Here is a 23,709-nt window from a genome sequence, read left to right as displayed (position 1 = left end):
TTTAATTTTACGACCTACACTGTATATGCTAGTTTGCACAGCTGCTATGTCTGCTGACAGACCTATTTTTATTGCTTTGAGTTGCTGGGACCTTTGCACTCACCATTTACTGGTGTAAATAACAATTTCATGACTCTCTTGATTCCTTTGCATATTCTCACCGTCTGGAACTCATGCTGCTTGTGTTTTTTCTGGAAAGCTGTTGCCTATGCCTGGTACCATTTTGGACCTGATGGCTAGATACATTTAACTTTGTTTTCTACTTGTCAGGAGCTGATACATTTTGTTGCACAGTAACCTGCGACACTCTGTACCTCTTGACTTTGGCTTGTCATCATTTTATCAGGGTTGAGGCTGATTGCGCTCACTGCTTCCCCTTCTCCTGGCATTCTGGAGCTGAAGGCTGATATTTCTGTCAGGTACTTAAGTGGCTTTGTTCTGATACATTGGACCCAATTGCTGTATTAACCCAAATGCTTCTCTTGCAGCAGGATTATCACTGCCTAATGTGGAGATCTGCTTCCCATCTGATAGTGTTAGTGTCCTTCCTGGTATACACCCCCCCCCCCCCAAATATTGCAGAGTATTTTTGGATTGCTGCATTTGCTTAGATTCATTTGGCTTATATTTTCTTTCATTACCTTCTACAATGTAATCATATTTTCCTCTTCCGTGACTTGAGTTTAACTTTGCTAGTTAGCTGGGCAGTCACAGGTGTAACTGAGTTTTTGAGCTGTATCATGCTGGTTGTTTGGATAATTGAGCCTGAATCTTGCCCTTGTATTTTTATCTAGTTATTCCCTTGCAGGCTATTATGTTACATATGTTGCAGTTTTACAGTATTATGTTACATATGTTGCAGTTTTACAGTATTATGTTACATATGTTGCAGTTTTACAGTATATTTTATTTTCAACAGGCTTTATTTCCTCCAGCAGGCCATGATGTTAATTAGTTTTACGGACATCCAAAGACTCTCATTTACTGTCTGTATAATATTGTTCACTATATAACAGAATTAAATGCATGACTGTTTTTACAGCACCCTTCATATTTATTAGCCTGTTTTTACTAAATACTGAGTTACTTACACACTTTCCTTACTGTTAGTATCTTCATTTTCACAGTTTTTTTCTTATTCATTAACCTGGTTTTACTAGTTACCGAGTTTTTTAACGTCCACACTTTCATTTTACATAATTTGTAGCATTATGCAGTTTGGGTTAGTCTATTCTGGGAAAGAATTACTGTCCTTCTTTACTTCTTTCCTTTCAAGCTGGCCAGATCAGTTATTTGAACTTGTTCAAACCTGAACAACATACGTCTGGTTATAATTGCGCCAACTGCTGGGGGTCCCTTGTGCACAGATCCTTGTCCAGTACCTCTTCATTGTGATTATTTCTATGGAGCAAAGCATCATGTAGTCCATACTGTGTCCATGCTATGTCATGTACCCAGTGATCCCTCAAACCATCTTGGACAAATAGATGAGACCTACTGTATAGCAGATCAGACCCAGGTACTTCATGTTACTACTAGATCTGGTCATAGGAAGACGGACATATTCCAGGTGCAAGAGACAAAACCAGCCAATAAAAACACAAAAGGCTGCTGACAAAAATGGACTATATGAAACTGGAATAGTTCAGTGCAATACAAAGGCACCAGATAAAAAATGTTGTGGAAACAAATCCAAATGGACTATGAATCAATACGATGACAAGTCCAGTCACAGATTAAAAAATTGGATTAACGCTTTCGCCCTTCTAATAAGAACTTCATCAGATGATGCAGTGTAAAACCAAGTAGAATTTATGCCATATGCAAGACGTAATAAAACATATCAGAAGAACACACAGCCCTTTTCTTACCAATCACTTTTATGAAATAATCAAATATCTAAAAATACAAAAAACATCAAATGAATCCAATAAATACAATAAAATAAGTAAAATGAAAACCTATATATTCACTTTACATATTAGCAATTAAAACATCATCTCCCCAATGCCTTTAATCTTAACAAAGAACTAATGGAAACGTGGTTACTTAAACCTGGCCAGTTACCTGCATTTAAATGTAACTGTCAGTAAAACTCACATTTTTCTAATAATAATAACCAAGCACCTCCCCTTTGATCCAAAACAATGGTATCAATAACCACGAATTTAAAAGAATGATCATTCTCGTCGATACAATGTTTAGTCAATAACCACGAATTTAAAAGAATGATCATTCTCTGCAATACAATGTTTACTCAATAACCACGAATTCAAAAGAATGATGTGATACTCCTTGGGAAATACAATTGTGCTTCTGAAAAAGTCATATATTGTGCCCTTTGTTGTAAATGCCAATGTTTTTATGTTGGGAAAACTGACTGTAAACTAAAGAACAGAATTTATGAGCACTTATATGACATTAGGACAAGAAAGGAAACAAATGCCTTGAGGAAGCATTGTATTGAAGAGAATGATCATTCTTTTAAATTTGTGGTTATTGAGTAAGCATTGTATTGCAGAGAATGATAATTCTTTTAAATTTGTGGTTATTGAGTAAACATTGTATTGAAGAGAATAATCATTCTTTTAAATTTGTGGTTATTGATACCATTGTTTTGGATCAAAGGGGAGGTGCTTGGTCATTAATATTAGAAAAATGTGAGCTTTACTGGCAGTTACATTTAAATGTAGGTAACTGGCCAGGTTTAAATGATCACATTTCCATTAGTTCTTTGTTAAGATTAAAGGCATTGGGGAGATGATGTTTTAATTGCTAATTGGTAAAGTGAATAAAATGAATAGGTTTTCATTTTACTTATTTTATTGTATTTATTGGATTAATTTGATGTTTTTTGTATTTTTAGATATTTGATTGTTTCATAAAAGTTATTGATAAGAAGAAGGGGTGCGTTCTTCTGACGTGTTTTATTACGTCTTGCATATGGTATAAATTCTGCTTGGTTTTACACTGTATCATCTGATGAAGTTCTTATTAGAAGGATGAAAGCGCTTATCCAATAAACTTTTTAACCTGTGACTGGACTTGTCATCATATTGCTTCACAGTCCAAGATGGACATATTGTCTGATTTGTAAGATGTAAGACTGTGTTTTATAACCAAGTCCTGGCTCATTGAGAATTTTGGTCCAATCCTTGTGGGCTTGTTTGTCTCAGGGTAGTTAGTTATTCAGCACCTGGGGTTAAATTGGATTGGTGATGGGATTGTTGTAATCTACAGTTAGACTATTGAGTTAAAGCACATCAAAAGTGTATACACTAACTGTTTGAATATGTAATGGGTGGCTCCTTATTTTTCGACTACCCGGAAGAGTAATTCATGCATTCTTTCCCTCAGTGTCGTATACTGGGGGACTTCATTTTCTTGGCTGATGGGTGATCAGTAGCTCTTGCTAATGATTACCTTTGCAGTAAAAAGGAGATTTGGGTTTGCTCAGGTGGTCACCCTGAGACCCATACATTTCATCATACACTTTGCTTGCTGTTCCACCTGGGTATGATAAGGTGTAACTTGGTAGTAGAGCCTATTACTTGGCATGGTCATTTGATCATGCACTTTCTGATTGACCAGCCCTTGACTGCTTGACTACCTTCAAGACTGTAGTGTTACTTGTCTTGACAGATTTGTGGAGGCTTATAATTAGGCTGTCACCATCACTTGATGATGTGGTCTCCAAACTTTGTATTCCCCATACACTTTGATCTATGTCTTGATCTTGAGCTATAAGAGCTTAGGAGGACAGGATGAAGATTGGAACATAAGGACTGCTGGAATGTTCAAGGATAGGCTTGTTCTAGATTCTCATTTTTCTGAGTGCAAGGCAGAGGTTTCCTCGAAGAACTCAGAGTATCTGTCTTGGGAGATCTCTACTGTGGCAAACAGACCGACTACTCTTTTTCTTGTGGTTGTTTGTCCAGACTGTTTCTACATATGGAAACCATATCATCAGAAGAATGTAAACTGGCTGCCCAATACTTTTCTGCTAAACTTCCATTTATCCAGAATCTACTATCTACAATCTACTGGAGTGTCTAGTGAACATTATAGTACACCATGACTGCAGAGACTGCATTGGCTACCTATTTAGTAGTGGATTATGTATAAAGTTCTTTTGTTTGGCTCATGTTAGTGCACATGGATTGGGTCCCTTCTGTATGCAGCATTTCTTGTGATGACATTAGCTGACCCATTCCCCTGAGCTTAGCCTCCCATTGGCTGATAGCAGAACTTTCAGTTCACCTGCAGCCCTCTAGGATTTGAGTGTTTGCTCCCAAAGTGCATATCCTTGAAATATACAACTGCTTGATGTTGGAATCCCCAACACTTGCCAATTTCAAGTGCTCCATGAAGACATGCTTATTTGAATTATCCTATCACTACTGAGTGAGACTTTGACATCTTTGGTACCGTTTGTAGTTTCAGTTTACCTTAAGTAAGTTCCACTACTAACCTTAGGCTTTAGTTAGTTAATGTGTCTATTGATGTCGTTGGCATTGCTTGTTCTTTCGTTTTTTTTCTACCTATGCATTTTATACATTTCTGGCTCAATGCTTTACTTTGTTTATGTGCTTGTTATGACTAATATTTTATTAGTTTCATTTCTTCACTTTTTAATATATTTTTACCTTTGTACAGTGCTTAAATTCAGGCACTATATGATGGATTTTGATTGAGTCTCTGATTATAACCAACATGTCATGTGTTTAACACAGTAATGTCAAGAAAAATAATGAGTGAGTCATGATCAAAGAGACCCAAATATTTATTTGTGGTGCATGAAGTTTTATATGCTCTATGTATTATCAGCTATGGTTAAAAAAGTGTAGGAGACACAGTAGGGAAAAAGTGAAGTGCCATTCTGATGAATGAATGGCTTTGCCAGCTGTTAGACACTTTACTCTGCCTCACATTTTTGTGACAGTGACACATCTAACAGTTGTTAAAGCAGTATCACTGTGGTACTCAGTGAAATGCAATAAAATAGAAGTTGAAGCTGAAGAGTGTCTTTCTAATCAGGGAAAAGGTAATTAGAGACCACAAGAGCAAGCAATGGACATATTAGGTTTGTTCTCCTTTTCTGTGGTAGACATATTGCAAGGAATGAATTTTCTGTATAATTTTATCAGAGTGTTATAGGAGACTTTGTCCTTTATGTACTAAACTGACTCAATTTCTATACGAACATAGCTAAATAAATGTTATTGGACTGGGACAACTGGCTTATGTATGAATAAGCCTAATGCCAGTATTAAATACATGATGATTCAATTACAACTGAAACAGTTATTTTAAGATTATTACCCTCTTTAAGGAATGTTCCTACACCATACTGGTTTGGCTTTTCACCTGTCAAATTAATGTCAGAAGTAACAAAATGTTGCAAGCTTTATTTGCCCCTTAAAAGAACAACAAATTTGAAATTCAGAATACTAATGTTATATCCCATGATGCAACAAAAATGTTTCTGACTATATCAACAGAATTTGTACATTTTAGTATTGCAATGTTACCCATATCCTAACAATGTGTAAAAAATCATAGAATTTATACAGAAGTAGAGCTGTTATTTTTAAAATTAATAATAAATGATATCCATCCCATTTATACTCTGCATAACAATTGTCTTTTTTGATAACACAATGATTATTCAGGTAAAGGGTGCTGCATTACAGGTAGACATTATTTTCAAATGATAATATTAAAGGTTAATGAACCAGAAAGTACTAAATCTCATGTTTAAATTTCCAGTGTTAAATTCAAAAATGGTGTGGTAGAATTGAAGGAGAATTTATTTACTCTAATAAAAAATTTAAAATGAAAATCTCTTAACCCTGAGCAGGTCTTGCACCTTAATTTCATTAACTTTTTTATACTCATTACCAAAGCAGTTGGTAGAGTTATACAGTCTGTGCAGCATACTGGAACAGGGCCAAGGCCTATGACACTACTATCTAGACCGGTTTTACTGTCAGCCTTTAAACCTGAATGTAAAGTTGTATGTTATGTAGTGGATAACTAATTGGTTGTCTGACAAAACTTGTGTCATTTTGTTACAGGTGCCACTTCTGAAAGCAAAAATGGTAGCAATGGTTTATCACAGGTCTCAGTGTTGGGCCCTCTCCTAATACACTTCTGTTTCTCAGACCTTCAAGCTAACACTCCTGGCCTGTGGTTATCTTAGTTTGCAGATGAATGTAATTTGAGTATTTGTTTTTCATTCATCCACTGACTCGCACTTGCTCTTACAGAGGTTCGACTGTGTTAGCGATTGGTGTAGGACAATGGCCTAAATTAAATGTGAAAAAATTTAGTAAAGTTCATGTTAAAGAAAAACATTCCACATCATACCATATAGGCAACACACCATTCCGTTCGGATGCTGTTGTAAGTGATCTAGGAACTCTTATTGATAATTCCTTATCATTTGATAATTTCATAGGTTCATAGGTTCATAGGCTGGTACTAGGCTATCAGCCCTAGGGCCTATACAAGCCTAGCCATAACAATTCCCTGGCTATTTCTTCCCACACTATTTACTTCCCTGGACCCCTGTCTAGCAGGGCGACTGACGTGATCCCCGGGGTGAATTTCCTTTCTCCCATCCAATCGTCAAGGTTCCTTTTGAAGAGGACCAAAGGGGCACTCTGCTTGACATGTATGGGCAATCTATTCCAGAGTCTGGGGAGCCTCTGCGTCAGGAACCTATCCCTCCAGCATGTTTTGTTTATTGTGATGACAAGGTTTAGATCCCTGGAGCGTGTGGCTCTGAGGGATTGGGATTTCTTTAAGTGTAGCATGTCCAACAGCTCTGGGTTTGACATGGCCTTGTATGTTAAGCAAAGATCGCCTCTGAGTAGACGATATGCGACAGAGTATAGCTGGAGTTTTTTAAGGTGGTCAGCATAAGGCATCTGCTTTAGGCCTGTGATTCTTTTAGTGAGGTATTTCTGTGGCCTTTCCAGTTGTTGCAGATGTCTTGAGAGGTACTCTCCATAGTAGTTAAATTCTATCTCACTCAACTAATTTCCAAAGGTATTGCCTGTCGATTCAAATAATCTCTTATCAGAACCTTTATTGAATATAATACCCCCTTTAACATATATTTGTCAAAACTTATAATTGAAACTTTGAGACCACAGAGATTCTTTACTAATTTCATCTGGACAGACTGTTTACCATCGCTTTGTACTCACTTTCTTAACACTCCTCGATGGTATTGTGCATTTAGCCTTTTGAGACATGAAAGACCCAACTCTTCTTGACTGCTTATTCCTTTACAGAGCAAATAATTCCTCATATGATTAACAAAACAATTTTTACACATAACTGTTCCCTGTACAATCCAGTAAGTTCCACATGGGCTTTCTCTTTAGTAAATTCCACCTCTGTAATATCTTAGAATGTATAAATGGAACTATTGTTTGTGTATAAACGTAAATAGAAATGTAACTACTCTGTGTTCAACTGGAACTTAGTATAAAGTAATGCAAGCAAATGGAACTTCTTGGGTCTCCATTGAAAATGGGTATAATCCAATCAGACTTTCCTGGTAAACAAAGACAAATAATAAACAAATAAGTAAATGTCTAAAGTTCTTAAACCTTTATGAACAGTTGAATGAGACACATTAGAATGGCATTTATTTATTGGCCAAGTATGTGCACATACAAGGAATTTGACTATGGTTTCAGTGACTCTCCAAGTATGAATTACATAAACAACATACATAACAACTATCAAGAACAAGACAAATGATATATTAGAATCCTATCCCAGCAGACCCCCCCCCCCCACACACACACACACACACACACATACACATACACACACACACACACACACACACACACACACACACACTCACACACACACACATCTGGAACAAAATTCCACTGCATGGTAAGTAGAGCACACTTGCTACAGTCAAGGTAAACCTAGTTAACTAGGTGGGCAGCCTCACATTCTCCCTCTCCCCCTCAGTCTTATATTGCCCTCCAGGATGCTGGGGGAAACTTTTAGTTTACTGTCTAGGCTTGTAATGGTATGTAGATCGATTAGATTGCCTGGTAGTTATCCATAAACCTATATAGTTGGATTACTTAAGCAGATGGTCAAAAGAACTGAGGGATATTTAGATTTAATCACTATAATCACTTTAAGTATGTAAATTGCACATAATGTTTTGAACATCTACATGTTTGGATTAAATGTTATAACAATATTTACTATGATTGTAATAGCAGCAGTGTGATGTATGATACTAAATGAACATATGACTGTTTTTACATGGAAAAAAAAACAAAGCATAAGCCTTATCATGAAAATATGCATGTGGTATTAATAGTGGGATTGCTTGAAATGTCTTACAGAAACATTTTGAAAAAGTTTGTCATCTTTTATCATTTTAAATTTCAAGTTATAGAGAAGATAAATGGCAAATTACAAGGTAAATTTCAGGGTATATTGTTATAAATAGAAGTAGAGCGGCTGAGGTGGTGCAGCGGTTAGCATTGCCACCCCACAGCAAGAGGTTATCCGTTTCAGTCCTCGGCTGGGGTGTCTTCTGTACGGAGTCTGCATGTCCTCCCTGTGGTCGTGTGGGATTCCTCTGGGTGCTCCAGTTTCCTCCCACATCCCAAAGACATGCTGTAGGTGGAATGGATACTCTAAATTGGCCCTAGGCATGAGTGCATGCGTGTGTGTGTGCCTTCCGTGGAAGGTTGGGTGCCGGGTTGGCAACTCAATACCGTAAAACTCCACTGCCAATCATGAGCGGACAGGTGATCTGCTGTGGCGACCCCTAACCAGGAAAAGCCAAAAGAAGAAGAAGATTGTTATAAGTAGAAGCCATAATGATAAACGGCCCTAGACTGAATATTAATTTTTCTGTTATGGTCCTATTGAGGTTGCATAACAGAATTGAATTAACATAGTTTACAAATTACAAGTGCTTTAACTTTGTTTATAAAGGAGTGAAGGAATCCATTTACAATTAAGTTTTAAACATCTGAAGAAATGTAAATAGGATCAAAAGCTTACTAACCACATTTTTAATAAACTTTGATTTTATTTTGTCCAGTAGTACAGTGCTGTTGCTTTTTATTCTATTTATAAACTCAGGTGTCATGTCCTTAAGTTTATCAGCTCTAATGCTATTTGCCAGAAAATAATTAAGGCACTAGAAAAACATTTTGTACAGAGAGTACACTTTAAGGAAATATTATGAGACACCAGAAACAAACTGCTGAGAGGTACATAAAATCTTTGCTATACAATGACAGAAATATAACTCCTCAAAAATATGTTAGGTTAGCATTGTATGTTTATTGCAGAATGAATGGTCCATTAATGTATTACTGTAAGCAAATACTGGAATATTATATGGATTAAGAATGTCTGACTGTAACCAAATGCTGGCAGACTGCGAGACAGGAAAATAGATTAGATAACATATTCAACACATATTACAGCATCTTGTATACAAAGGGCAACCTACTTAAGTTTCATCTACAGGTGTGCTAAATGTTTTGTGTGCATTGACAGGAATTTCTATGTCTACCTTGCAAATACGACATATAGTGCTGTGCTGGTTGCATTTTTGACAGAGATAAAGAATAAATCTTTGTAAATAACTTTGAAACTGGGCAGTAAATAACTTGTACATTAGCATGGGTAATATATTTAACAAAATATTTTTAGTGGTACATTTAATGTAATAAAATATTCTAGACAATTAAAATGCATGCTCTGAAACATAATTATGATCTCATGAAAGTTGGCCGTAAGTATGCTTTTCTCAGACCTATCTTTATCCTCACAATAGCATTATTTACATATACATTGCCAGTATCGCACACTTGTCTTTGGTGCTAGAAGATCAGAAGACTCTGGGTTCTAGTCCCATCCCAGGTGATTGGAGTAGTTTTCCAGTACTGACATTGCAGATCAGCATTAGAGAGTGTTGAACTCCAGAGTGTGTCATTCTTCTGACATAACATTAACTGATGCCCCATATGCCTGAGCTGATGTTAGATCACTTGCATGTCAAGTTCCCGTGACACGTATTGAAAAGAACAGGAAAATTGTCCCTTTGCCTTGGCCTAATTTCCTCTAGTCAGTATTATTGCCACCTAAGTATCCTCTGAAAAAAGCCAACAATGTAGTGGAACTTATCCAGTCCATAAATAAATAAATACATATATACATACTTACATGTATTAGCAGATTAATCCACTTATCAAATGCCTTGCTGGTTAGTTAACAACAATATATTGGATGTATACACTAATGGCAGACATTAAGTTAAACTTCATTGGTATTTTGGCATATATTTCTGTTATGTGTAGTTTTCTATTTATATTAGTTTATGTTATTATAAGATGCACACATCTTTGTAATATAGTCTAGCCATTTATATTTCTCCAAGTCTTTTAGGTTTCTAATACCATGATTGGAATGGACCCCATTCCTAAGTCAAAGTATGATTAAAATTCATGAAATTAGTATTGTTTCATTCTTTGATGTCAGCCAAAAGTACTCATTGCAGCAGCCCTAATGTGCCCAGAACTGGCCATTTCTACAATTCATATGGAGTTAAATGTATTGGTAGCATATCTAAATATGACCATAAATTCTTTTTTCTGAGACTCATTGCTCCTGCTACTATTGGAACTGTCTGGCTATCCTTCCACAATGCCCTCATTTCTGCCTGCAAATCCTGGTACTTTATGACTTTGTGTCTCTCTGCATGCAAGACACTGTAATCATTGGTGTGATTTCAATGCTTAATGCTACTTTTGTCTTTTCATGGACTACTATATCTGTTTTTTTCACATCTGTTTTTTGAACTGTTGGTAACAGGTGATCCCATGTGACATAAACTTCATCATTTTCTATAATGCTTTGTGGCTAATGTTTCCAATGCTTCTAAGCTACTTCAGTATTGTAATGTTTGCATAATTCCCAGTGTAATAGTCTCACCACATTATTATGCCTTTCAGTATACAGGCCCACTGCCATTAGTGTATTACACCCAGAAGCAAGATGTGCAGCTGTTTCCAATTCTGTTTTACAAAACCTGCATTTGTCTGTTTCTCTGACATGTTTAATGGACTTTATAAACTCATATGAATGTAGTCCACTATCCTGGACCACAGATATTAACCTTTTGTCTTTTGGTTTAAATTCACCTCTCCTTAAATATTCATGTGTTAGATCTGATCGACATGAGGTTGTTCCAGGAGTTTTATGTACTTGCAACTGTGTTTATGCATTTTCTAAATGTATTCCCTTCTCAACTGATCCTTCACTTTATATTCTTTCTTTTCTTTTTGGCATATTAAGTTGCTGCCTGATTTTTATCTACTTCCGGTTTGATTTCCATTTCTGCTTGACACCAATATGCTTCTGCTAAACTAAGCAGGGAATAGTCTTACACTTGTTTTCCACATTTTAAAACTTTCACTACATTTGGATCTTGTGAGATCAGCAGATATGTAATCAGTCCTATGACTGCAGATCTATACATGTAATCAGTTTCGTGGAGGCCAATACATGCTTCAGAATGGGTAATATATAATCTTGGTATACACTGATTTTTATAAATTATTTGATAAGCATGAAGCATTTTTCTTGTTTTCCTGTCCATCTCATCCATTACCATTTGAGACTAGCCAGTCACCCTAGAACAAGAACAACAAATTTGTTTACAGCTTGAACTTTGTTCCTAGATATCAGGGCTGTTTTCAGTATTAATTGTAGTCTTCTAAAATATTCCTTACTAAGTTTTATTCACATTTATTTATGTTTTATTGTTGATCCTTCATCACTTCCCAAATATTTATACACTCCCTGCTGCTCAAGTTCTTTTATATCACATTTCTGTCTCAGACTTACATTTTCTTGATGTTGCAAGTTTCCTGTTTTAAAAGTTACTTTTGCACATTTATCAAGACCAAATGATATTCTTATATAATCTGAGAAAGTTTTGACCACTTGCAGTTGTACTTTCAGTTCCTCATCTGATGAACTATACAGTTTTAAATCTTCCACAAAAAGAAGATGAGAAGTCTTTACACTTTGTTGTTTTCTGGGAGCCAAATTGTAGCCATGACCTATTAAGTTGACCGTTTATTGGGTTAAGGGCTAGACAAAAGAGCAGCAGTGACAAAGAGTCACCATGGAATATCCCCCTTTAAATTTTTATCTCTGGGATAATAATTTGTCTTTTATCATGGTTGTGCTGCAAAGTGGTTTGCAACTGTTTCATGATCACTGTAATGCAATTGATTAATGTAGGGTCTATCTTATACATTTATATGCACTCTTTTATTCATGAATGTGGGATAATGTCAAATGTGCTTTGTAGTCTATCCATGCCATGTTTAGATTATTGCATTTTTTACAATTCTCCATCATGACTTTAACAACAAATGATCCTTTGTTTCATTTGACTTTCTTTTGTTACTCTTTTATTCTATTGTTATAATTGTGTTTTATTCTAAATGACTATAAACTCTGTTGTCATCAGTTCAAGACAGTGTATAGTTTATACATCATCGGAAGGGAAGCTATTGCCCTATAGTTTTTAAGATATCTTCTAGGTTCAGTCTTAAGGAGGTGTATCAGTTTTTCCTGTTGTTAACCAGGTTAACGCCTGTTTGGGGTCATGCATATAAATAGTTCTTACTTATGGCTAAATCTTCATGTAAAGATTTCAATACTTTTAGCTAGAAGTTAGGTACTGTATCTCGGCCTGGAGTTTTCCTATTAGGAGTTTTTCTTAAATGTGTTTCAATTTCTTTGGCCGTTACTTCATCCCATTTCAAATCCTGTACATTTGAACTTCTTATTCTTTCATTTATTTCTTCAGTTCATTCAGCATCTTTGTTATGTTCTACAGGATCTTCAAAGATATTTCTCCAAAATGTGTTTCTTTCTTTTTTTTGGTGGTGTTTCTATATCATTTGCCTGTTTCCCAATTCTCTATAAAACCTTTTGGTGTCATCAATAAATTACTTTTCCTTTTTATTTATTTGCATATCTTCTAAGTTTTTCTAACTGTACTAATATCTTTAGCTTATTAGTTGCAATAGTGTACGATAGAGCCCGGTCTGTTCTGATATTGCACATTGCTTTTATCACGTCTATATTTTGGAGTATTTTTGTCGATCTGTTCCCTCTTCCGTACTCTTCTAACAGCAACACTTCTTGTCTTAATTGCTTTACAGTTTTCTCTGTTTGATACTCCCATGATGGCATTTGATTTCTCCCCCTTCCTTTCCCTTACTGACCTATGTTTTTGTGGTAAGAGTTTATCTGTTATTCATTTAGTTGCACAGTAATATATTCTATTTATTTCTGTTATAGCTCATAAGTTTCTATTAACAGTATTGATTACTATGTTCATTTATCCTAACAAACCTCTAGCATTTTGGGTCACACTGACATTCTATAATCTATTTCTTTCATTGATCTTAATATATCTATCCATTTCTATTAAATCAAGCAAGCAACTCTTCCCTTAGATCATTTTCTTCTAAACTAAGGGTACATTCTTTTGTTCATTTCCCGCGGGGATTGTACAAAAAGTTCCAGAATATCTTCCTGTGCCATATTCTCTTCAGCTTCACCTTGTGTCATCCATTGCTATTTCATATGAAAACTCACTGGCATATCACTCTACAGCATTGACTGTGTCAGAGTTGCCACAGCTTCCTGCTCCTTCCCTTGCTGTGCAACTCCAAATAAACATTTTTGTTGGTTTCCTACTGAAGGCTCCAAAACATCTTCATATCACAACTGATCAGATGCTTCCAACTCCACTGGTTTCTCCTTAATTTGTGGAATCATTGCTCTATCCTGCTGTGATGCCATCAGAGTTAGATTTTCTACACTAAATCTTTCACTTCACAGGTAATCCATAACTTCAGTTTCTAATTCTTCAATTTCTCTATTATTCATCCTGTTTTCTTCTCCCTTCTTTGTATTCTTATTTTTCGTATTATAAAATTTTCCATATCCAGATGCCTTTACCTGGATTTCTCTTCAAATATCTGTGCTGCTGCTTTTTTGTATTGATTAGTTTTGCTTTCTGCTTTGCATAAATATTGCACCATACCAGATCTCCCTTTCTTTCCCATGTCCGTATTTCTTCTTCAGATGTCTCACCAAGCTCTTCACTTTGCAGGTATTCCATAAGTTCACATTCAATTTTTTTTTTAACTTTTGCTTTACTAATTTTCTGTTCTACATTTCCCCTTTGTGATCTTATTTTTTGCATTGTGAAATTTTCCATATATGGGTGCCTTTACCTGTACTTCTCTTCAAACATCTTTGGAGCTGTTTTTTTTTTTTTTTTTTTTTTTTTTTTTTGATTGATTAATTTGGCTTTCTCCTTTGCATAAATATTGCACCATATCAGATCTCTCTTTTTTCAAATGTCTATATTTCTTTTTTATACTTTTCAAAAATCTCTAGATTTTGTTCTTTATATTTTCGCACTTCCTGGTCACTTCTTTTTCCAAATGACCCAAGGTTTCTTGGTCCATATAATGTTTTTCATGAATCTGTTCTATTAATAAACACAACTTTGCATTTGAAGCTTTTGACGGTTTTTCTTATGCAAGTATTTTTTCCTCTGATTTCTCTCTTAATTTTTGTATATCTTCTGTCTGGAAATTCTGGGCTTCTTTCATAATAGTAACAATACATAATTTCTTTCTTATCTTCAGTGGTCCACTCTGTAATCTTTATAGCTCTTTTTTGGCCTGTAAGTTTTTGTGTTTTTTGTGGACTAGTACTTCCCTCTATAATATGGGGCCATCCTCTCCCTGAGCCTGGCCTAACCCCATTGTAGGAATGTTTCCATGCCTTGAGGATTCTGCACTGTCAGTTTTTCCATTCATGGCACCAGTACACCTATCATGATTGGGCACTTTTTTATCCTGGACTTCTGCACCCAGCTATCTTTTCTATTTTTTAACATACTTCTCTATGATATATGCCATATAAAATACAGCCTATATATCAGTGTCATCTTGGTAAGATTTTATAAAAACAAGGTCCACCTGGCGAAGGTACTCACCAAAACTTGAGGATGAGTTCAGTTCCAGCAATACTACTCTCCTTTGATTCCTGATCTTATCATGTCTCCATTTGGACCCCAATCATCTCTCCATTCAGACCCCTGCCTTCAGAATGCTGTATATGATGCAGTTAAATAGCCCTAAAAGATGTCGGTATACTTTCTCTGATTTGTGAAAAGGGCAGTACTGCTTTATTCTTGTCATACAACAAGATCTTTTCCATATACAACTGACAACATAGCAATATAGAACTGTTAAGTCATGAATAGCTCTCATAAAGTTATCTAACTCACAGACAGCTGAAATTATAAACCAAAACTGCAAACCAATATAACTATACCCCCTAGATTTCACAAATGCCAGGAATGGCAGCCACAGACTATAATAATGCATGCTGACAGAAAATGTGGTAGTGAATCCAAACGTTCTAAATACAGCATGGAAAAAACAAAGATGACCCAATGCTACTTAACTCTACATAATTAATGATACTAGCACTTTGGAGTGGCAAATAAATATGGAACTTTCAGCCCACAGACCAGTGATGCTGAATGAATGGTCAAATGACAGAATATCTGGAACATTTAACAAATTAACCTCACCATGCTCCATACAAATACTCTTTCATGTAAACTGTATTATCAGACACTTTTAGTGTTGCGTTGCCTAAAATACCCCAGCACATTAACATCTATATTGCTATTTATAGTTCATAGGTTTATAGGTGTGTACTAGGCTAATGGCCCTGGAGCCTTTACAAGCCTAGACCATGAATTGTTGCAAGTAACAATACAGGAAAACCAAGATACTGCTCATTTTTACCTACACTTTCTTACTTCCTGTAGTCATATAACTCAGTCAACTAAAACAAGAATAACTACAGAAAAACAAAAAAAACGCCACAAACCGTAGTGGTACCGGAACTCTATTTAATACATAAAATTCATAAAAAAATTCAACAGACTTAGTGCTTTTGCCCTTCTACATTCTAGGATGAAAACACTAAGTCTGTTGAATCTTTTATGAATTTTATGTATTAAATAGAGTTCCGGTACTACTGCAGTTTGTGGTGTGTTTTTTGTTTTTCCATAGTTTTTCGTAGTTCTTTAGTATAGCACCAAACCTTGTCTAGTGCTTTGTTTCCTAAAATAAGAATACATTTAATCTAGTAAAACAAAGCTTAAATACAAAAAATACACTTTCATATACAAAATAAATTAATGAACACAATATGTTTGAATTGCTGCATCCAGTAGCACAGTACTTTAATATTACAGACACTCATCATATATATATATATATATATATATATATATATATATATATATATATATATAAACAAATAGATACATAGATACATATATATATATATATATATATATATATATATATATATAGAGATAGATAGATAGATATATAGATAGATATAGCTAGGTATATAGTACATAGATAAATAGATATATAGATATATGGAGAAGTAAGTAATATCTAACTTGATTATTACAAGACCTGATGTTATAAGAGACACCCAAATACCTACTGGTATTTTCCAAACAGGAAAAAAAGGAAATTCATTTCATTTATTTCTGTATTAGTTGGTCAAATGCAGTCTCATTAAAATTAAATGACTGACTGCACATAGAAATATACATTCAAAAAACATTAACTGAACACAATTTAAAAAGAAAAAAATACAGCAGTAACAAAGTCAGTGAACCATATAAAAAATCAGTACTCACATTATTTCTTGTGAGACCTAACTCTTCACCCCCCAAAGAAAACATAATAGCCCACACATAGCATTATTGTAATGCTAACCTTCATACTAACCCTAAACCTAACATCAGTCCTTATCCAAACCAGAATTTAATATTAATCCCATCCCTAACCCTCTGAGGCTATAGCTCCTGTAAACAGGTTGTATTCCCATAGATGGAAAATATCAGTGACAAGGCAATTCAACAAAACAATTATCATGGATTTTGTTTTTCAGACTCAGTCATAAGTCATTCATTGTACATTCTGTGGGATAGCACTGTGCTGAACTCTCCCAGCTGTTTACTGCTTACAGATCTAGCAATATTAAAGTCATGCAGTATCAAAAGGCCATCTCCTTACATCACGGCATTCACTAATTTTCAGTGGCACTTTATGTTCCTAAATGTATTACTCTAGCACTAGTTTGAAGTGTAGTTTAGTGGTATTTACATATGTTTTACTGTACATCTTTATTTTTTGACACCTTTTTCATCTTTAAAAACAATATCAAGAGCTTACACTGAAATGCAAGTTTCGTTTGGCTGCTGTCCTTTGTTTGTTGGGTTTTACACTAATCTTGTGTTTAGCTGCAGAACTGTCCAGGCAGCTGTCCGAGCTGGCAGGGGTACTGAAGTCAACAGGGACCAAGTTGTAAAGTGGTGGAGTTGAAGTGACAGTTGTCAAAGAAGGCACGACACTGGTAGGTCTGGAAGGGGTTTCTGAGGATAGCTGTAAGAAAAGTCAACAGTCATTTTAGCTCTGATCCACTGCTCACAGTTTACTAACCAGAATAACATATTTGCACAATATTGCAGTCACTTAAGAGTTTAACTCTTAATCTCCAAGAATGCAAACTATCCTAGTACTACGTTTTCTTTAGAAAACACATTTTCAATAATTAACTCTGTCATGCTTTATAACACATTCTCCAATTTGTATATGTACTGTCTCTGAGTTTAATAAACTTTCCCTAGGATTCAGAGAGATTATCAGAGCCATACCTAAATGGCTAACACATGCCTGTCAATTAGCACAACAGTGATCATCTCCAATTCAGAGACAAGGCAAAGCTGCACTAAGGCACACCTCATTAACAGCTAATTACCATGTCTCTGAATTGTGCACCACGGTGTCAGACCTGACCATGCTAGTGTTGTCCATACCAGCACAATGTATACAGTTTCCCAACATACACACACACACACACACACACACACACACACACACACACACACACACACACACACACATGCATGCACAGAGCCACCCTGATACAATCTACCCATCCTGAAAAAAAATCCCTGGTGGCTATTTCATTAGGAATAAGCATATATGACTTAAAGTCACATTATTATTAATATATAAAATGCATACAATGCTTCCAAAGACAGCTATATTACTTACTTTATACTTAAATTTAAGAATGCACTGACATGCGTGAATGGGCGTACCTTCGTTGAAGGTTGTGCGTCAGAGCTGGCAACTTGGTACCTAAAAATCTACTGCCAATCATTAGCGGACCGGAGTTCCACTGTGGCGACCCCTAACTGGGAAAAGCCGAAAGACACAACAACAACAACAACAACTGAAGCACATGAATGTGTATACACACTGATTTCCTGGGGTGTGATAAACACCAAATAAAAGAGCAGGAAGATTTATTCAAGGCTTTCTTGCATACATATGGAAATTTTTAGAACAGGGCACCAGTGAGTTATGGGAGTCAGAACTTTCATATGTCATCAAAGGGTGCAGTTTAGTGCTTTGGTACTGCCTGGAGGAATCTATTTTTCTCTGAGGTGAAGTGACTGTTGAACTGATTATAATAACAAGGTGAGATGCAGACCCACAACACCCCCCCAATATAATAGAAACTTTTGGCAAATTTATTCTGAATTGTATGTCCCTTGCACTATCTAAATTTACATTTTATTATACTGCATAAAGGACAGTGAAATATTACAATGATTTTAAAATAAATCTAGACTATCACAACAGTCTTGTAAGTTAAAATGTATAACTAGGTGTTGCACAGTGGTGCCTGATCTATGGACACCTGCCCTTATGCAAGTCTAATAGCCCTTAACATTTTATTAAGTATTTTGATAAATGTGATCATTCCAAAATTTTTCATCTGATTTAGTTTTCATCTAATTCCATTTTGAATTTTCTTGTAGTTACTGCTTGTCTTATTGCCAGTAAAATAGTACTGCATGCTGTGGTTGTGATATAAACCATCAGATCTCTTCATTTGCTCATATAAATTCTTGGGATTTTAAAGTTCTCTCAATCAGATCTATTAAATGATTATCAATTACTAAATGCTATTCTCTTGCAAATTTTTAGAAGGTAAGTCTCCTCAACTTTCTGAAAAATCAGTTAAGACTTCATGTATCCTACAAATTAGAAAGTGTTAATTCAGTTTTCCGATATCTGATCCATAAAGAGCATCCCCATGATCCTTATTATTTTAATGTGCTTAGTTTAGAGCCTCCCTAAGGAATCTGGATTCGTAAGGAAGCTTTTGCCATACAGTATAGGGCTCCCCTATTCAGAACAGAATCATCTTTGGCCATTGTTTCTTGACAGCCCACATATATTCTGCAATGAACAACTATACTTAATGCAGTGAATCATAAACAAAGCACTTTTGTAGCTGATTAAACATACATGCAATGCTGCATTGGCTTTGTGAGTGTTCTGACAGCTGCACTTACATCCATTGTTGGGTAACATAAATGACAGCACATGATGATAATCAGCTGTTATTACTTCATGTCAGGGACAGCACCATGGAATAGAAGAAATGAAGGCCTGACTCTAACCCAGATGATTTGGCTTGAGTTGTGCCTTGATGTTGAAGATGCTAGATGGGGAAATGAGATTGAAGTGGCCAATGCCTGCAGCCCATGGCAGGGGCAGGGTGGTGGTGGTGGTGGAAACCATTACAGTAGTGGAATGGTGGCATGCCTGATGGAGGTCAAGGTACAGGTGCATGTTGCAGTGATCATGTGCAGGAGATCTGGGCACAGCCATCCAGTGCAAGGGCCAGCTATGCAATTTATTTATTTACAATTTGTTTACTTGGTTAGTGAGCTGGTCACTTGGTCATTTTCAGTCACAACCTAGGAGCATAAACATGGCAAACGACAAAATAAGCACAGGATGTCTGCATCAGTTACAGGTATACAGTAAGATAGTGGTGAAAGTTACTATATTATTACATACAGTTTGCAAAAGCATTAGTAGTAGTATATATATATATATATATATATATATATATATATATATATATATACATGCAGTATGTACAAAAAGATAAATATATAACAGTAATACACTATCCAAGCAATGACCCTACCAGGCAATGTGTATGCTTTGCAGTAGAAGATGGCATATGTTGCCACATATATGGAAATGTGCATGCATCATTGGGCTAACATTGCATGGACCACCTCAGACATGCAGGCAATGACAGAGTAGAATTAATTGCCTTTCCCTACAAGCATTGCACTGGCTTGAATTTCCGAACCTATTAAGGCACCATCAACTCAGCCTAGCTCATCTAATTCTGTACTATCCCGAGAAAACCCTCGACCTGACTGGCATGCTGAACTTCTACAATTCAAATAGACAACTTCAGTCTTCCAACAAAGCCTTAATCAAAACCATCATATGCAAAAACAACTCTGGGGAATCACTAGTTCCCCATGAGGTAGCAAAAGTAAGAAGTAGCAAAAATATGGAACAACCTTCCTCCTGACCTCAGACTACAAAACTCCACACCCTCCTTCAAAAGCCTACTTAAAACATACCTCCTCACCAACCATTTATACAACTGTAATTGACCCCCTGAAGCCTCGTCCACTCACTATTTCTACACCCCATCTGTCCTGGACAAACAAACAACAACATCTAACTATACATATCCATGTGTGAGCAATAACCTATATATGAGTGAATGTACGTGTGTGTATGTGTGTGTGTGTGTGTGTGTGTGTGTGTGTGTGTGTGTGTGTGTGTGTGTGTGTGTGTGTGTGTGTGTGTGTGTGTTTGTGTGTGTGTATATGCTCTTGCATGTATATTTGGTTGAATGTATATATGGAAACTTAAACATTTATATACTCTTATTCAGTTGTGAAATATTTTGCAATGCTCTACCAGGTTCTTATCTACTCTCACTGTATATTTTGTACACTTGTATTTTCAACCAAAAGGGGGAATATCCTCTTATTGTATACTAACGGCTGTAAAATCTACAATCTGTATGCTACTACTCTGTAATGTCTCCTTTGTAAGTATTTCTTCTCTCTGTAAACTTATGGAGTTTTTCTCCTCAGGACTCCACTGAAAACAGACACTTGTTGTCCATTCGGACTATTCTGGCAAACAAATGTTAAATAAATAAACAAATAAATAAATTAGAAAAACCTTGATGGCTGTCTGAATGTTGGCCCTGTGGTGGTATATATTACTGGATGTGATTGTAGGTTTCATGCTTGGTGTGTGGGTCAATCTAAACGCAAGGTCAAATTTCGCATCTTGGAACACTTGGGTGATATTAGGAATAGAAATATGAAAAGTCTAGTGGCAGAACACTTTGTTAAGGAACATCGGGGTTAGATGCTGGGTTCTTTTTCAGTGTATTGACACAAGCTTTTCTCCCCGGGGGGTAATTTTCTAAATAAATTAAAGAAATTATAGAACTTTATCCCCTAGGGGTTTAAATCAGGAAGTCAAACTATTTATTTACATGCATTTAAATATGAGTTAATTTTATATTTGAAGGTATTTTTAAAGAAACACACACACGCACACACACACACACACACACACACACACACACACACACACACACACACAATACTGGTGAAATTGATTGATTGTTTAATTATGTAACTAACTGGGCTCTTTCTTGTATAAAAGCAATCAGTTAATGTTTTGATGTTATATCCTGAGAAGGCGAATGTCTGAGGTACCAGATTGGTAATGAAGCTATATGTTTATGGAGCAACTTGGATACTATTTGTTTTGTTCTGAGTTTAATTTGATTTGTGTTGGTGTTTTATAACACTGGAAATAAATTCTACATGCAGACAACAGAGATGACCTCTGCTGTAGGGATGGAGAGCAAGCAGGAATTCAATTCATAAGCACTGCCAAGACAGAACACGATGAGGGCTTGTCATATTTGACTTTTGAACATGAAAATTTGTTAGTTACATACTACACCTCCTTTTGTTTACTGTGGTGTTGAACTGTGTCATGTGACATTGTACATGCATGCACAGCTTTATAACCTATGTAGCCTCAGACATAATTAAATGCACTACATAAGCCGCACTGCCTTTGAAACCTTATGGTGACAATAATAGAGTCAGCCAACACAAAGGCTGTCTAGACGTACATGTGCTGCAGTAGGGCAAATGGATCTATCCGTAACATTGAAATTTACATCTGCAGCTGCTGCTTGAATCGTTACAGGTAGTTCTAGCTGAACTAGGTGAGTATAACAGTATTACTAGTAGCTTATATATATATATATATATATATATATATATATATATATATATATATATATATATATATATATACACACACACACACACACACACACACACACACACACACACACACACACACACACACACATCCCATCCATACATTACTCTCAACCTCTTAGCACAAGAAATATAGACAAAGCTGAAAAAATTGTGAAGACAAAGGTCCAAAAACGTTTTTAGATATTGCATTTATAAACTCGGAAATATCAGGTTTTGCATTAGCATACATTTTCTGAGGGGAATGACACATACCTCTCAACTATACAGATTTTCCCAGACTGTCCAGATTTTTGCTTAATATTTTTAGACTGTTTCTCACAAGATTGTGGTTTTCTGGCAAAATCATTGGCAAATCATTGAGAGGTGTAGTCAGGAAATAATGACAGACATTCGAGTTTCACACTTTTCATGCTAATGTAAAACCTGTTATTCTATCAACTTTCTAAGTTTGTAAGAGCAATATTTAAAAAGTGTCCATATTTTTGGTCCTTTGCTCCCCATTATGACATCTGAAACTCAAATGACTGTCATTATTTTCTGACTTCAGTCCTCAGTGATTTGTTAGAAAACCAAAACTTTTATGAGAAATGGTTTAAAAATATGAAGCAAAAATCTGGACAGAACTTCTGTAAAAATATGGACAGTCAAGAGGTATGCATCCATAGCTTTTAATGAATGTATGTTTACTTAATGGTATAATCACATACCTCAGAGCTCCAGTGTTCAGTGTCCGATGTTCAGTCATGACTTGCTCTCACTGCATGCATTCAATATCTGTTTTCTGATGCTTGCATAGTAAATGGTAGTTTCTGCTGCTTTTATTTTTCCTCATTGAGGAGACAAGGAAATCAAGAATGCAAAGGCATCACTAGGGCAGTGAAATAGGGGTGCCTGCCCCAAGCACAAGTTATTAGAGGTACAATCGTCACATACCGAGGGTGCTAAATTGCAATAATAGCACTCATGTATGAAGCCATGAAGATATTCTTGCTTCACAAATGAGGACTGATACAGCATTCACGCTTGCATTGAAGCTCATTTTCTGCTAGTAATTTTAGCAAGATGCTTGTTACAGTGCTGTTGATATCTCCATATATTTTTGCACTGCAACAACACTTAGAAGAATTTGTTATGCATAAAACAGCAGCTGTCACATCCAATAACCAATAGCCGTGCACATCCCCAGTTGTGAGTGGGGTGATACTTTTACAGCTTCAGCTACCATCTACAGAACTTGTATCTGTAAATAATGCTGAACATACAATGATCATGCAAACTGG

General features: G+C 35.9%; 1 protein-coding gene across 2 annotated transcripts in view; it reads right to left on the bottom strand.

Annotated features, from left to right (window-relative positions):
* LOC122789646 (acrosomal protein KIAA1210-like) overlaps nucleotides 1-23,709 on the bottom strand; it is an 828,389-nt gene that overhangs the window by 100,806 nt on the left and 703,874 nt on the right. For both annotated transcript variants that reach the window (XM_044057056.1, XM_044057057.1), the window contains exon 7: nucleotides 17,385-17,594. In XM_044057056.1, coding sequence (XP_043912991.1) covers nucleotides 17,385-17,594 — 210 coding nt within the window. The remainder of the gene's footprint in view (nucleotides 1-17,384; nucleotides 17,595-23,709) is intronic.

The sequence above is a fragment of the Protopterus annectens genome, chromosome 15.part0, assembly GCF_019279795.1.
Source record: "Protopterus annectens isolate FY-2018-M chromosome 15.part0, PAN1.0, whole genome shotgun sequence".
NCBI classification, from domain to species: domain Eukaryota; kingdom Metazoa; phylum Chordata; order Ceratodontiformes; family Protopteridae; genus Protopterus; species Protopterus annectens.
Note: the sequence above shows the minus strand (reverse complement) of the source record. Positions and strands in the feature narration are given on the sequence as shown.